The sequence below is a fragment of the Epargyreus clarus genome, unplaced genomic scaffold, assembly GCF_041222505.1.
Source record: "Epargyreus clarus isolate Ecla_fem2 unplaced genomic scaffold, WU_Ecla_fem_2.2 ptg000015l, whole genome shotgun sequence".
Lineage (NCBI taxonomy): Eukaryota > Metazoa > Arthropoda > Insecta > Lepidoptera > Hesperiidae > Epargyreus > Epargyreus clarus.
Window position 1 is genome coordinate 15,758,938 of NW_027332223.1, and position 18,576 is coordinate 15,777,513.

The 18,576-nt window shown below is 34.3% G+C and overlaps 1 protein-coding gene across 1 annotated transcript; it reads left to right on the top strand.

Annotated features, from left to right (window-relative positions):
• Positions 1–140: 140 nt before the first annotated feature.
• Positions 141–11,665, top strand: LOC140747933 (transcription factor Sox-21-B). The gene is made up of 3 exons (XM_073080587.1): positions 141–343; positions 10,927–11,227; positions 11,504–11,665. The coding sequence occupies exons 1-3, from the start codon at positions 141–143 to the stop codon at positions 11,663–11,665; spliced, it is 666 nt and encodes a 221-aa protein (XP_072936688.1).
• The last annotated feature ends 6,911 nt before the right edge of the window (positions 11,666–18,576 follow it).

Below are 18,576 nucleotides of genomic sequence, written 5' to 3' on the forward strand. Positions count from 1 at the left end.
AAAAAAGAAATATATATTGACTCTCATCAAAGCGTAAAATAAAACAATGATAGCGAACCGCGGCTTTAACAAGCAAGAAATACTTTGAAGAACTGTAATAAAAATTTTCAAAACTGTCGGACGAAAGCTTGATTTTCAAAATGTCGCTCGGGAAGCAGCCTTCAGAGCACATCAAGAGGCCTATGAACGCGTTCATGGTATGGTCCAGAGGGCAAAGGCGGAAGATGGCGCAGGACAACCCAAAGATGCACAACTCGGAGATCTCCAAGCGGCTGGGAGCTGAGTGGAAGCTGCTCACGGAGATGGAGAAACGACCCTTCATCGACGAGGCCAAGAGACTAAGGTTAGTCAATAGTTAGTTTAAGGTTTATAAAGAATGCTTACAAACTGGGCATAAATTGTAAGTACTTGTGTGGACTTTACCTAATTAAATTTAGAAAAAATACACTTTTGTAGTACTTAATCTAAAAATAATGATTTTTGTGGAGAGACTGGGTGTATTTTTTAATAACCATTTAACATTTTTATATTGAAAAATAAGTTATTAATTTTCAGTTTGCTTATACCGGCTAAACTTAAAAACAGCAGATTGAAATTAGATTTTCATACGAAGTTCACAATGATATAAAAGAAAAAAAAACAAACTGCGCTGTTACAGGACAGGAAAATAAAAAATACAAGATTGTCTAGGTATAAGCAGTTAGTGATAAGGCCATCTTTTGTATTATATTCTATATGATGTTATGTATTTATAACTATTTTTGCAGTTAATAGAACAAAGTGCTTTATAACGTTCTTATTAGTGATCGAAGTTTATAACGTAAACAATTAAGGAAATTTAGATCGCAGACGACTGTTGTTGTAGATAATTTAATTAGTTATTTGTATACCATATTATATATATGGTCTTGGAAGGGGATAAGTGAACTTACAGTTCACCTTATCATATGTATTTGTGATATCTCAGATTATTTTGATAGTCATATATTGAAACTCGGAACGGTTAAATCTAAGGAAATCCGGAACCCTGTTCTAATGATTTAGAACAATGTGTTGTACTTGTAATGTACTTTTGCCGTTTGTATTATACATGCAAACAAGCAGGCAGTTCGCCTGATAGTAAATAGCTACTGCTGACCTTGAACATTGATATATAGATATACAGGGTGAATTTTTCAAACGAGCCTTCAGGGCCAAATCCGAAACTATAAGGATTAGCGAAAAATGCTGAAAGGAGTTACGAGGCCGACTTTGATAAAAACTAAAACTGCGTCATTAGTTTTTTAAAATATTTTTTTCCTTAGCCGGGAATCGAACGAGTTCATTTTGAAAAAAAATACACCCTCTATATTATTTCACTACCTGATAGTGTCGCTTATAAGGATCAAATTCTGGGAAGTAATGTTATGTGACAAATTAAAGGAAAAGGAAAATTTTGAAGAAAACACGTATTTTTTCCATACATTGGCATACTAATCCTCAAGGATTATACATAACAAATGATTTTTGTATAATTCTTTAGAAACATACGTAAGTCATACCATTGAAAAATTTGTTGGTTAATCAACTAATTATTCGATGTTATAACCGTGACATTCGGCTTAGTATGAGAAAGTAATAGTTTGGCAAATAAATTACCGCCGTGTTTAGGATTTATTTTTTAATAAAAATAGATAAGTGATAAAATAATATTTTTTTATTGTTTGTTGTTTATAACTACGTTTCAACAGTAAATATGATTTTCTATATCTCTTTGTTTAGTTATCACTCGGATTTGACTCGAAAAAGACATTCTCGCAAATTGGCAATTTTACATCTGTATTAAACGTAACTCCGCTCATAGCAAGTTAAATCTATTATAATGGTCCTAAAAGTAACCTTAACTAAGTCGGACATAAAAATATGAATTCTTGAAGAACAAAACGTCCATTTCGAATGATTTGAAGCATTGAGCAAAAAAATTGTTAATACGCGAAATGTTTAAATTGATGAATAGCGGGAACTTAACTGCCAAATTAATATGAAGAAATATGTATTTTCTTAAAATTGAGGCTTTTCCTTTAGTTTTTCATTTACCATTACTTCCCAGATTTTGATCCTTATAAGCAACACTATCACATAGTTGAATAATATAGAGGGTGTATTTTTTTTCAAAATGAACTCGTTTGATTCCCGGCTAGGGAGAAAGTTATTTTAAAAAAGTAATGATGCAGTTTTAGTTTTTATCAAAATCGGCCTCGTAACTCCTTTCAGCATTTTTCGCTAATCCTTATAGTTTCGGATTTGGCCCTGAAGGCCCGTTTGAAAAATTCACCCTGTATAGATAGAATCGAGTCTTACCTGAAGACCATAATTCTATTATTACCTTTGAAGACACAGAAAAAACTGTATCTCCCTTACCACATTCTACAATCTGAATCACGGCACCGCTTGATACTGCTTTTATTAACCAGAAATTAGTACAGTGATGATGCCTTTCGGTGTGGAACTACGGGTTGTACGACAAAATCGCTTCCTGTAATTATGAGGACAGATCCGTTCCAGTAAAGGGACGTCCACTACAATATGGGTCCCATACGATGTTTAAGTAATGTTATTGAACTGATTAATTGTTCAACTGATTGTTCGATATGTATCGCTTGATATTCGATTTTTACAATATTTTATTTGGCAAAAATTTTACATTTGACATTTTTGCCTAATAGAAATTGAAGAATTTCGATCTTAGATGGAAAAAAATATTGGTAGAACTAAAAGACTGTTTATTAAATACACGGCGTAAATTCCTTTTGAATCCTTTCGTTTACTTCAATTTAATGTTTTTCAACCTAATTGAAGTTTTTATTATGTAGTAGCTTATACGGGCATTGTGAAAAGACCTAAGTGTGTGAATTAACAGATAAAACCTGACCAATATGTCTTGTTCGCAGCCACTTGACTTTCAATACGACATTCACACGGTGTTTGTACTCAGGATTTACCTATACGTTATGATGTGTTCGTCCAAATAAATAACCGATTAATCAGTTACTCACAAACATTCCTTTGGATAAGTGCACTTACCATAGTTTTATTAATATTATGATGGATTATGAGGTTATATTGTTACCTAACAATATAACCTCATAATAATCTCTATTTTACCTCAATAGAGATAATTAGGTATGCCAAAAAAGAGATTACTTACATTTGCTCTATAGCCAAAATCTTAATCAATCTAAAAGTTAGATATACTCGTAAATATTTTTATTAAAGTAATTCATTCTAATATTAAAAATGTGAACTTATAATATGTTCCTCGGAATTAACAGATTTTGATAAAATTTAATTTAAACATTTGAAGCCATGACTAAGAAAATAAGCTTCATATTTAAAAAGGACAACCCTTAAAAATTGTTTATAATTGCGATTGATAGATTGAAATATTTTACAAAAGTTTCTGAAGTTGAGCATAATTATTATTATCGATATTCAATAATATATGAATCACAAAATTATAAAAAGGCCTACAATTTAATCAAAATAATAAATCATTCAAATAAAATAAATACAATACTATTAAAGGTAGTAGATAGTAGAAAGATAGTAAAGTAGAGTTTTATCATTTAAATAACCTTTAATAGGCCACCCATGATTGTCATCACACAAAATAAACTAAATTAGTGTTGTCGAAAGAATGACAAATGTTGGAACCCTCGCCACCAGCCAAAACAAACCAAACCTCAAAACTTCATATTTAATTTGAGATATATTCTTTTATTATCTTTTTAATTCCGTATCAGAATGCAAACATGGCGCTGACAAAACAAAACACACCTGTTAGGATTAGTTATCTGTGGAACAAAGAGCTTCAATGTTGCCAACGTAAAGAAAGATCTGTGAAATAAGTTTGACATTTTAAAGTTAAGGGGGTAGAACTCTTCGTAATTCAGCTGCGTCGGGTATACTTATTTCTGCAGTATACGAGTAGGAGCAGTTCATCTGGTACGGGTATTATGTTTTAAGTTTGCTGAGACGTGCTAAGATTGACTTAATTTTATAAATTTGACAATAAGGAAAACGGGATATCTATTAAAAAGAAGTCACCGTCGCCTATGGACATTTGCACGACTAGGTGAAACGCTAATACTCCAAATGAAAGGTCTTTTTGGGTTTTGAATAACTCCATGTCACCGCAAATACTATTAAACTACTGTTTTGCAGTTGAAGGGTGTAATAATTCAGAATGTGCGTGCAGAATTTATTTCATAAATAAGTGTAACACAAAAAAATCCAACTGAATCCTTTGGAGTAGCGACGCATCCATTACCGACTTCATAGCCACTTACCATCAGGTACACTGCGTACTCGTTCGACACATTCACATTGCAAGAATACTAATTAGTCTCCACCTTCCTATTTCTATTATGTTTGTGTATAAAAGAAATTTACTTTATCGCATTATTTGTTATTCGCTGTCTCCGTGGCGTTAAACAGTGGTTTGATTAAAAAGACAAACAAGCAAATACAGGGCCGGATGTTCAGCTCCTTATCTAGTTTTCTTTGGAGATATCTTTTTAATTAAATGAAAGGAAAATATTGTGTCCCTGTGTGTCTATTGTGTTTGTTGTCAAACAGTAGATGTGAGGGTGACATTGAAGTGTTGGGACAGGAGACACTGTGTTTTTGTGTGTTTTTGACGTTTCAAGCGATGGGTGTATGAGGAAACTTAAGAAAGGATTTTGCTTAATAAAATGATATAAATAAGAACATAGACGCAAATTTAAAAACAGACAAAAATCAAAGCAGATTAGGTAATTTCAATTTGTGTGTTTACTTAGTTACAAATTAACAAGAACTATAGCCCATTGCAGTGATAGCCTAGTGGTTAAGAGACTCGGCCTCTCGAGCGAGGGGTCCGAGGTTCAAATCCCAGGCACCTCTCATTTTTCAGATTTATGTGCGTATTAGAAATTAATTATCACTTGATATACAGTGAAGGACAACATCGTGGGGGAACCTGTACACCTGAGATTTTATAAAAAAAAAATCTCAAAGGTGTGTGAAGTCTACCAATTCGCACTTGGCCAGCGTAGTGGACTATGGCCTAATCCTTCTCATTCTGAGAGGAGAATCGTACCTAGCAGTGGGACAGTAATGAGTTGTTGATGATGATGATGATAGCCCAATAGGTAGCTAAAGTTTATTATCAATTTCATATGTTTTATTTCTTGAGTTACAATTATTGTAAGGACATAAATTTAAAATCAATCAAAATTGATACAACCTACGTAGTTGTTGAATTTTAATCGGCTTTTCACTTCAATTTGTATTTTAGTAAAGTACGACAAATATTTATTTCAGTGTTATTTTAATCTATGAGTTTACGTCACAAATTAGGCACAACACATCAATTAAGCCACACAACAGAATAAACAGCAAATAAACCCCCACAATACTCGGTTTATCGCCATAAAATCACCATACGTAACAAATCAATTCCACCCACCACCCCTCTATTCAAAAGACAATTATCTGTGATTCGTAGTTATAATATCTTGCATTGTTAGGGGCGCTAACGTTATCGGGTACCGCCAGGGCTATAAAAACAAGATTATGCCTTCAGTCTGGCTTTGTAAGAGTATGTATAAGTATGGGAACTGAAACCATGCTTATTCAGTGGCGATAGGGTTGAAACTATCTGGTACGTTGTTTGCGGGTGAATGTACAGTGAACGACAAAAGTAGCATTCTTATAGTTAAATACACGTTTAAAGGATGGTTCCTGTTAGCTAACTGTATCTATATCTCTTTATTTGTGATACAGTCGCCGACAAAAGTTGTACCATCTTTGCAAAGGCCTAATTTCTTTGATTACGTTTTTTACTTACCTACTCTACTCAATTTAATTCAAATAATTCTGATTAAATAAGAAGTAACTTTCTATGTCATACTTAAAATTGATTTAAAATAACATTTTGACAACAACCTAATATTCAATATAAATACTTTCATATCTATGTAGATACGAAAGTAATGTAAATTCTACTATCTAAAGTTCTTATGTGTACTGAATAAAAGACCTTTGTGAGATACTGTTCGCTGAAAACGATCGTCGGCGTGAGAGGGTTATTTGTTTGCTTTGTCATTTGTGTGGAATATTCTTAACCCTCCTAAAGGACTTTTGTGCAATAGAAATATATTTTCTTTTTTGTAAAATTGCTTTGAAGATTTTCATTTACTTATGTTGAAAGTTTTTAACGAGTACTAAAATGTAACTTGAGAGTTTTTCTTAAGATTGACTTTTGACTTAATACACTTTTTTAATGGTTAACAAAAAGTTTTTTTAACAATAAAAACCTCGTTATAATAAGAAGGATCTATACTTTATATATTTAAAAATCATAAACGTATAATTTTCAAAATCAATATTTGTATTTTTAAGATTTTGTCTAATTTTGTGTCTTAATTAGCAAATCCTTGCAGCGTAATTTTAAGTAAGTACTAAATGATTTACAAGTAAGTAATAGTTACCTACTACGAACTACCTATCTAACTACCTTTAAATAGTATAGCAGGAAATGTGTGTATTTCACAATACTTTTTGTACTTACTACAATATGATTATCTGATTTTTATTGATACAATGATACAAAGAACTAAGTATATTTTACCGATTGCATTCCTGTTGTACGAAGTGCAGTTACGATAACAGGCCCTTTATACTCGGAAACAAGATAGGCCATGATTAAAAATATATTGTATTGGTTATAATACTGTGAACGACACGATTTATAGGAAACCGGGTACATATTACAGGAATAGAGGCAGACAGAGTATACTTGAAATAATAATCGAAAATAAACTAGTAGTAACATAATTTGAAGCATGAACCGGTAGGTTATTCTACTTTGAATGTATTAGCGGACATAAGGTAGGTACCTTCAGCACTATCATCAACAGAAATTTGCTTTTACTTACCTGGTAATCTCTAAACACTAGTAAAATTACCATAGGGTCATTCTTAGTCGATTTGCCTTCTCTGCCTATCTGCGTATTATTTGAGATGCACTTAAGACATATGCTAAGTATGAAGAACACTGTTCACACGATCATAGAACAATCGCGCAATTTTTCGCGTGTCATTTGTTTCCCCCAAGATATATATATAGACACAAATGTTCACAAATATGTTATTAGTGCTATCTACATATACATATCTTTGTCAAATTCAAATACTTGTAGTTATTATATATGGCGCTAGTCCGTTGGATTGTGCGCGATCAAACAGGATGATAAAAATATTTTTATGTAGTGTGTGTTTAAGCTCGGGCGCTAACAACCGCGCCTTCAACCATTGTTGACCGATAGCGTACAGAGGGCAAACTAACGCTCCACGTTTTCACTTGGAAGCACTTCCTTCCTTAGAGATAGATCATAAATAATATAAGTATCAAACATACTTATTAATAATACAAAGCAGTCATAGTCTTGTAGAATTTTGGCTTTTCAGGAACGCATTGAACCGACAAGTACAAAACATGTACTCGGAGCACGCAAATAAGTTTCTTATTGTGCATTTTTTTATAATATAGGAGTAGCAGACGAGCATGCAGTCCACCTGATGGTAAGTGGCTACTGCCGCCCATGGACATCTGTAATCAACCCTAGATAGAATTAGATATTCCTACCTAAGATCAGCCACAGATGCACCGCTACCCCGGGGGACTAATCTGTAACGCCTCGGAAAAGTATGTCTCCCTTACCACACCCTTGAAAACGGAACACAGCAGTGCCTAACACTGCTGTTATTAGGCAGAAATAGGTGTGGTGGTGGTGCTTCCGGAGTCGAACCACAAAGGGTTCTACCACCTTCAAAATGTATATTAAAAGTTACTTATAACGTCATGAGGTAACCTATATGTCTAAAAGTTTCCTAATAATATAAAATTTCACAAATACGAAATCTACCAATCCACACTTGACCAGCATCGTGGACTTGTCTATATTACTAAGGAGCCAAGTAGAGTATCCCACGACGGGACAGTAATGGGGTGATAATGTTGATGTGTACTAAGCTTATTGGGCACATTATTTAAATGTTCTTTCAGTGCACTTAAAGTTCCGATTTAAAGTAAAAGCGTCAATTAATTTTATATTAAGGGTGATGTATTTTTTTCGCCTTTAAAAAACAAATAGTACCTACTTCCGTCTGTGTTCAGACCAGATGTTATCTGACAAGAGTATCTATATAAAAGCTCTACCAATCCGCTTTAGACATTAGAGGAACGCATCAATGATATCAATATTAAACAAGGTGATAATAGTTCCCAGCAGTGGGCGTTAAAGGCAATTCAATACAGTAGAGACACGTAGAGGGCAATTACATATAATTTATAACAATTTTAATTTAGAAAATAATACATAAGCTAACAAAGTAACGCGTTGAACTCTTTTGTTGATTAAAACAATAGGCCAGATCCTAATACGATTAAACCCAGTTTCCAATTTAAACCTTGTTTATTAGAATAAGGTAGAAAATACTAACTTAAAACAAAAAGATATATTTATAATCGGGATTCAAGGATTACATACATTTTAATAACAGATATTTTTAATTTATAAAAACTGAAATTATGAATTGATAATATTGAAAATGATATTGAAAATCGCATCCACCGATTCTACATTTCTTCAGTATGAAGGCATTCTTACACTTAGGGCTTACATATACTATTTTTAAATTATGTAAATAGTAAATTGATAGTCTATAGGCATTTTATTTAGTTTTAATCTAAACTTTACACCCATATTTTGCTATAGCCATTAAAACAATAAAAAACCAAAAGACGTCATGTCCAACATAAACACTGCTTATGCAATAGTATAAGGGAAAAAATCGACATCGCATATCAGTTATTGACACAACAATATCAATAACGAACGAAATAAAGCGGCTTTCATATCGAGAATCATATCGATGTAGCTGTTGACCGTACTCGATTAAGTCCAAGGAAAATACGCCAAAAAAGTGTCCGATAAAACGTAGATAGGCTTTTTTCTCCGCGAGATACTCGTACGCTGTTATTTTCTTTGGCTTATCGTGTTTGCTTGTCGTCAACAGTAATGAACGAATTGATAGTGCGGTTCGACGACCCCGGCTTGTTTCGGCCCGAACTTCTTCGATCGATTTGTTGATAACGTTATGAATGGAATACTGGTTGCAAGTAATCGTGCCTTTGATGTATTGTTGCGCAATGTGTGTTGCATAAAAATGTAATTGCGATATGCTCCATATTTCCGATTGCCGGTTATGTTAAATTAGGTAAATTTAAATGCTTTCAGTAATATAGAGCTTTAAAAGATTCGGTAATTCGATAAAATTGAAATAGACATATACTTAATGCACATTTAAATTTTGATTTAAATAGTCGTCGCTGTGACCATGAACGTCTGTAAGAGTCTTAGCATAAGACCAGAGTACCAGCTGAAATCAATTACAGATGCGTTGTTCTTGGACTGTTTTGTTTAACATTGGTATGCTTAGTGCATCGTAGAACTACGAATGGACTCAATGAGCACAAGTAAAATCTTTCCGACAAGACTTCCAAATTCGCTTGCGATCTTATTTATCACGGAACATACTATAATAAAAATAATATCTGATATCCCTGATTAGTTCAGTTATTAATAAAGAAAAACACAAACACTGTCTTGTGTACCTGGACTGAATTAACCCGTCTCGTCTTGGTCTGCCTCTAACTCTTCACGTCCATCAAGTCAGAAAACAGCACCTGTGCATCCTTTACATGGCAGAAGTAGATGTGACATAGAGCTACGAACAGTTCTTCCATATACTCGTAATATATATATTATCCTTGTAATAAGTAATGTTTCAAAGATAAATAAACAAAGAACTGCCACTGAAAAGTTTTGACGAACTGTATGACAGTCAGCAAACTGAAAATGGAGCTCTAACATTCAACAAACAGATATTCAAAAACCTCAGCATTCCGAACGTGAACTATCATCCACCCTCGACCATTCGAATAATTACAATCGACTCGCTGACAATCGCGATTCTATCACAAAGCTGGCATAATCGGACGCTGTGTCGACTGTTGTCGTTGCACTAAACGTCATAAGTACATCCTAAAGCATCGGAATCTAGGCTTTATGTTGTCCGAATAACAGCACACTGCAGTACACTTTGGCTTGAGTGGTTCGTGGCACATAGTGAAGGGTGTGGAATAACATTCGATTGTGACAGGACAATGCAATAATCCGCGCATTGTTGAATCGACATTGTTGTTTTAAGGGCGGCGGGCGTTCGCGACAATTGTGCGCTTTATTGCATAAATAATAATGTTATTCTGCCCAGCGCCATTTCATTGTGGCATTTTGTTATTATTCAATGGGATTATGAAGTTAAAATCTGAATAATGTTGGAAAACTTTCGCGATGCGACCCCGCGTCTGTTGTCTGGCTACAATTATGTTTATTGCAAAACAAACAGTAATTAACCCTTGATGCTATTCTATATTCATATGCAGTTATGTTGCATTAAATAGATATTCACACTAAGTTACGTCATCTATTGTTGATACATTGTCACAATACAAGATAATTATCACCCACCACACGATTCCATCTAACTGAAAACCAAGTTATATTCTGAAAAATCAAAAGAATCGCCAATATATAGGTACTTAATTAATATACTTAAACAAACAATTCAAAATGTTGTATAATTATATTTTGACTTAACTATGTTTTAGTAATTATTCAATTGCAATGGCATCTGCTCGTATCAAAACAAGTGTTAGAATCGAACGCAGAACATGACTTCAAAGGCCGAAATTTGTACCGCTCCGTCACTGCATATCATTATTGTACATTGTTTAAACACTAAGTTTCCGCTTATATTAACCTAAAGCTTTGTCCCCAGAGCCTTACACATGAAAGAGCACCCAGACTACAAGTACCGTCCGCGACGAAAGCCAAAAGCGTTGGTGAAGAAGGAACCAAAATTCGGTTTCGGTATCAGTGGGCTGATGGCGCCAGTACCGCGGCTGGTGACACCGTCCCTCCCCCACCCGGTACCCCAGCTCCCGGTATCTCATCAATTCCTGCAAGACAAGCCGGACCTAAGTAGAGCCTTCTTCCCCCCGTTGCCATACCCGTTTTACCCCTTTGCCAAGCTGCCATCTGATGACGGAAAGTTAGCAGCTGAGTTAGCTCATCTACAGGTAATTACGTACCTAGACATAAACGCTAATTCCTCGTTAAATTTATTTAGTTCTTGAGTACTTAAAAGTTAATATTTGTATAAAGCAATAGCTAGAAAATTTTAAATCAATTAAAAAGTTATCATTGCGTGTGTTGATTAACTTTAACTAAAAAGTTTTTGTAATCGACGGCACGTGTGGCGCTTGGACATGGTATACGTGATTAGTTTGATTATGAGTGTCATAAATATTCATTGTTCAAACCCTTTTATAAGACATTACTCCCTTTCTACACAGGCTCTGTACGGCGGCGCGCTCTACAGCAGCGCTCTGTACAACAGTGCGTTGTCCCCCTGCGGGTGCCCGCCACGACGGACGCCGTCCCCCCCAGCGGACGTGAAGCGTCCCTTGGCGTACGTCCTCATGAAGGACGAGGAGCCCCCGCAACACGTCATATGAAGGCCGGTGGCGCTCCCGGCCCGCGCCTTCCCCGCGCACTGGGAGCGGCCTTCAACCTCCACTGACCGCGGATCCTCACCAGACAGCGTGTAAGACTGACCCTTAAATGGTTAACCATTTAAGCTAACAAAACTTTGAGAAGCGTTGACTTTGCGTAAAGTTGTAGTGAACAGTTAAATAATTTGTTACGTGGGATTAGATGTAAGACAGTGATGACCGGAAGAACTGATGAATACAAGAAGTTTAGTTAATGAATTACGGTTGTTTTGTGTTAGTTTCCACTAAGTACAGTACATAATATGCGACAAAATTGCCAAAAGTGAATTTTATTCGTAAGAAGTATTCAGAGTTTCAATAATTTTGACAATTTTGTTAAACGCAAGTCGCTAAAGACTTAATATTTTAATCTTCGCTCTTTGTCAAAAATATCACCCTTCAATAACCTTATGCTGTTTTTTATTCGTACCCTAAGTACAAAGTAGGTACGCATGTAATTAATTAATGTAAATACTTAATAGAAATTGTAACAATATTCAATAAAAGCTAATTTTCATCAACTCCTCCAAACATAAGACAGTTTCATAAGATGTACATTAAAATATTAGGATCGTGCAATCAATAGGGCCGTTGTTATTAAATATTTGTGCAATGTAGATAGTCCTGAGGCGCGCCTCGATTCGAATAGATAACATATCATAGCTTAGCTTAACGTTGTACTATAAAATAGAGTTAGGTAGTTATCATAATGTTATGTCAATTTGTAATATACTTGTAACTATTATCTTCTATTACTCAATTCCTGTTTAAGCTGTAAAGATAGGCAAGATTTTTTAATTATTGCCCTTGTGAATGCAACCAGGTGACAAATGAAGCACACTATTATGTAGCAAAAAGCCGTATTAGCGCTATGAAAAAGCCGCTCACTGAAGGAAAGTTTGCTTACACATTCAAGGTTCTGAACACTACCTTTTATATATTCTAGTTCATTATTAATTGATAATTTCACCTATCAATTCTTTTTAAAACACACACAGAAATGAACACCGGTGGAAAATAGTTCCCTCTGGGTTTTTAAAAATCTTATAAACTAACAGTTTTACGAAACCCAACCGTTGTTACCCATGCTTATTAATATTACTGGCACAACAATAGTTGTTTCATTAAATATTTTTAACACGCTTTTTTTGTTATTACTATACTTCTCATTACCAAAAATTAGATGCTTACTAACATTTTATTATAAATGATTAAACTATCTGATACCAAATGCTATTAATATGCTTAGAGGTAAAATAAGCTTTGTAACTAATTATACAAAACATTACATACCAAAAGTTGTTACCAAGGCACATTTAAACCAACTCAGTTGCAATTTTATAGTACTACAGATGAAATAATAAAATTGTTGTTGATAATATGGTCTTCCTTTGTCGTTTTTAGGTATTTTTAATTTAAACATAATTAATAAAAGTATCTGACTCTTAAAATTAATCTGACTCTCCCTCTTCTTTGTAACCTGAATTTTACTTAAAGATATACCGCTAGGTAATCATGAGGGAACATTAATTTTAAGCTTAAGAAATAAAATGTTTGTTTTTGTAATCTTTCATGTATGGTTTTCTGTTATACTTATTTTTATAACCCTAAAAGAGAGCATAAATGACTAAACTTGTTAAACCAAATACTTAAGTAGATATAATTCGTTTCTGCTTTAAATTTAGTTTACTTAAGGTTATTTTTTTATTGTTAAGTACTTTGTTACTTTTATTCAAATACCCTTTTTTTTTTTTTTTTTTTTTTTTTTTTTTTTTTTTTTTTTCTCGAGGGGGAAACCTTCAAAAGGTACCCGACGACGTGGGAGCGACGCCGGGTTATGTGGGATTTTTACCGCACTAAAACCCCCCCGGTGGCCGTCCTCAACGCTTGTTGGAGAACTCCGGGATCTCCAACGGAACACAACCGGAGCCCTCCAAGCGCGATGCCCAACGGGCTCTACCCTGGGGGAGCAGTTTTCGCTCCTCCCACACCATGTATGTTTACGACGGTATGCGACCACACATACCGCCGTCCTTCCCGGGGTCACTTGCTGGACGGTTCGAGCTCCCACTCTTGCCGTCCGCAACCCCGGAAGCCCCCTTTTAGTCGCCTCCTACGACAGGCAGGGGATACCGTAGCCCTATTCTAGTCCCGGAACTACAGGGACAATTATTCAAATACCCACCGAACAAAAATCGCTTTTGAATATAGAAAGCAATATTTTCGGTTTCTATTTATCTAAGATCATTTAAATGTAAATAAATAATTGCCATCAGGAAAAATTATTTCATTGAAATAAGCAAAAATATTTGTTATAATCATAGATTTAGATGTTTCAGTTATAATACAAGTTTGTAATACGTACATTTAGTTGTGGATCTCTCATTTTTAAATATCACACGAAAAATATTATTTAACTTAACTTCATCGATTTAAAAAAGCCTATTAGATAGCCGATACACTGATTCGTGTTTAGAATTAATAGGAAAAATACATATCCGATCCGCAGTAGCGGCAGCAGATTCATTTTGGATTTACACAGTTTTTCTATGATTTACAAGAGACTGCAGAGGCAATATATTATGTATATAAAATACGTTTGATTTCCACGACGCGACATCGTAACGACACGACGTCGCACCATGCCACGACGTGACGCCGTGTTGTGTGTTTTTGCCTTTTAGTCTTAATATTGATATTGTTTCCTAGATTTATGTATCCTATAAATTGTTGAACTGATGATTTGGTTGTTATTATTTTTAAATGTTTTATATTGGTCTTAGAGCTCATAAAATAAGGCCAATATAAATTATCACGTATATTTAAAGATATTTTTGTGTTTAAGTTTTATCACTTTTTTGTATCAGGGTTTCAGTTATGAATTTATTAATAAAAATTAATGAAATTTCATACATAGTTTCTTTCTACCCTTTCTTCTGTGTGAGATGAATTTAGATGCATGGCACGAAAATAATTGATATAATTTACGAGTTTTTACAAAGTATACAATTCACATTATATTCGTAATATACACAGAAGTGAATATTAGTGGATATTCTAGTTTTCTTGTTATCGAAAAGAATCGTTTTGAATTAATCAAGTAATTTGCAATTAATATTATTATGAAATTGTTTTCAATTAAAAACTTTACATAGAGAATAAGAGAGACAGTGGAAAGGTATAAGTACCTCTTAATTTTTCATTTAATAACTTTGTAAAGTTTATAAAAAAATAACAGTATTAATGATTGCTACACTATCCCCACACATCCCCTTTTATTTTACGATAAACCCTTATAATATAACACCATTCGAAGCTAAGATTAAAACTGTAATGAAGAACGACATGTGTGAGTACTCGAAAGCTTGAAAAAGCTCTCGAAATACCCTCCAGAAGTCACTCGCGCGGGAACTTCTTAAAAACAAGGGGGACTAATTCTGAACACACTCGATTATTGACGAATAAACATTATAGAGTGGATAATAGAGCCACATGTGTTGATGGAAATGTTTGAATAAAATCATCACATTTTAGTCTGTGATTATAGTAGGTATAGATACTGCGTACTACATACTACAAATATGCACATACGCTAAGCGTAATATATAATATCACTATCAATAAAGTTTATTTCATTTATTTTTGAGACTGAGGTAATACTTTTCTACAACTTGAATCGGTTCTTAAATTATTAGTCTGTCTTCCTTACAACTAGAGCTACTGCTGAAGCTGATATAAAAAATAGGTCCTGTATTTTGCCTCATATTTGCCAAAAAATATATTGTCTAATAAATCTTCGCGTTTATCCTTATAATTTCTAAGGAAATTTTAATTTTCTTTGAAATAAATTACGCCATATAAAGTAACCTTAACAATAGAAAATGCATCATGAAAATAAAAAAGACGATGAATAAATCATAAACAGATTATGCTAATATGAGTGTTTGACGAATTTTATTTAGGGACAATAGAAAAACAATAATGACAGTTTATGTAAGGATTCGCTCCCGTTTAGAACGATTAGAGCCGTGACGGCGGGGGTCCGGCGCCCGGGGCGGGTTTAACCCATTAGGGTCACCATATTAAGACTAGGACAAAGATCGCACTCAAACAGTTGGATAAACAGGGGTAACAATAAACAGGGTATAAAATTGATAATGGAAAGCCGATAAAAATAAAATTACTGATGATTTTATAACTACTAGTTAGTTAGTTAGTTAGTGTAACTATGGAAATGTGTCTGTATGGAATGGGAAGCATTGAACCCGAAGAGAAAAAAGGACTCATCTTGGACACAGTGATTTATTATTATTTATTAAATAAAACATTCATAATCATCATTATTGATCATTCATTAAAACATTACCAAATATTTTTATTCTTATTTAATCCACTCGAGTTGCACTTTATCATGCATTTGTGTTTATTACTAACATCTTGAAAGTGTTTGTTTAAGTGAAGACTGTCCACGGTTAACAAACGCATGGTCACCCTACTGTACCCCAGCAAATAAACACCCTTTAGCAACTAATTGTCGAGGCGAGATCAGCTTTATTGCGCCCGCCACGCCGCAAACACTACATGCTCTCCTTTAAGATTTATCTACTCTATTGTACACTGAACGTGGTCACGAGATTAGAAGGAATCCACGTTTTGGTTAAAAGCTAAAGACCAAAATGGACTGTTGCAGTAGAATACTGTTTCTTATTGAAATCTCCTTTTAGTATAAACTTTAGACTTTGGGAATAGTGTGTAGGCAGATACTACTTATTACATATATCACACACATATCAAAGCAACGCGGTAGAGATAGTTGTCCAGATGATCGTAGTGTGCTGGGAAAGATTACAGTAAGGTCAACGACCTTACTGTAATAAAAGTCGGTTACTTTGTTATTTTGACGAATATATCTCTAAACTATGTATTCAATCAAACCGTCTTAAATGATAGGACAATGGACACCAAGTCTAACTACAGCAACGACCCAAGATTATAATATGTAAGAGACGGTCAAGATCAAATAACAAAAGAACTAACCCCAAATAGTGATTAGGATTAGGAGATTGATTTTTTTATTTCGAGAAAATCACCAATTTCTCGGCTTATTAATGCATATGCGACAAAATGCAACAAAATGCTAGATGCATTATGATTTCAGTACGGAATCCTAATCGGCTTATTGTATCAAAAAGAAATAAATATGAGAGATGAGATTAATGAGAAATGCAAGGTGCAAAGTATTATTATTATTTGTTTTAGAAATCACTCCTCGTATATATTAATCTGTAGATAATGTTTAAGTCTTCCTCCCTTAAGTAGGTTTCAAGAAAATATAGTAAGCAAGAAGAGTTTAAGCCCCAAAATAAAGTCATTGGGAACGTCCGGAGCGGTGAGATTAAAAAATAAAACAGCAAAAAGCAATCCGTTTACACAGCGACGCTCCTAATTGAAAATTTGCTCGCGGCCACAGACGGACAGATTGAAATTTAAACGAAATTCCATTAAACACCGCTCGCATTATTCTAAATTCAATTTTTTTAGCCGCCCTATTATGATTTCACATTTTAATGCGTGATTCGTTTATTTTGATCGATGTTTAATATTTGATGTTTTTAATTCGGCATTTTACAAGTATCAACATATTTTGACTATGTTATTTCACTAATACATTTTGTTTTATTTAACGATGCATGTCGGTAAGGGTCGCTACCGTTACATAACATTCCTATCTAAGGTCGAGCAACATTTTCTTGCCACCTCTTCTGCGGACTGAGGTTGACCGCATCGTGAGTGTGTATCTGCATTAACTACTATAACGTTTAAAGTAAAGTACTGCAGGGCTTAATATCCCCGTAATGAGACAAATATAAGTTTTTTTTTGTATTATGCAAATACCCGTTGTATTAAGTTGATGGGAGGCCGAAAGTCATACGATTGAACATAAGCATTTATACAAATATAGATACTAATTAGAGTACTGAATCTTCTGAACAGTCTTATTAGGTACATTCACCCAACATACAATTTGAAGGTAACTAAAATCTTTACCTGCAGTGACTGCAGAGCCAAAATCCATTTCATGTAAATTTTGGAGACGGGTGCAAGCGAGCTTTACACAATAATATCTAGTGATTTGTTTAAATGATACTTCACCTGGATGTAACACAAATCGGCGCTGATCCTAATAAAGAAACAAAGGTTAAAGTTAAAAATAAAGTATATGTTTATGCCTATAAAGTATCTCAATTTGTTTAAGAGTTTTGAGATAATATACTTACATTACATCAAAAACCGCTTTGTGGTAAAGCGTGTGCTTTATGGGTTACGCGGCATTCCATATTGGTAAATGCAATGCTTCTCTGACTATCTCCAACGACTCTAACGAAGCTTTTTAATTATGTATACGTATAAAAATAACAAAAGAGCTTGCAGTCCATCTGATAGCAAGTGGCCACTGCTGCCCATGAACATCTGTAATCAATCTCATTCCGACCTGAGGTCGGCCACAAATGCGCTGCTATCACTGAGCATCAGTAAAGTATGACTCCATCACTAACCACAAGATCTATTTGCGGCAGATTAATAGGTACCTTTGTAGCTTACCTACAAATGATGAGAGTTCGTTTAAAACCTTTCCTAATCTCAAATAGTCCAAGAGCCAGCGAGTCAATTTCATGTAAATCCAGGCGACGGGCGCATAAGACATACGTTCTCACAATAACCGTCATTTGAGCTGGATCGCACCAATTTGGTGCGCTTACCCGAATATTGTCGGACTCTACAACGTTGCAGGCTGTTTCTGTAGCTACATATCACGCTAAATATTTTTATTTGCACTTTGGTAATTTTATTAATTTTGTTTATTTTTTTTATTT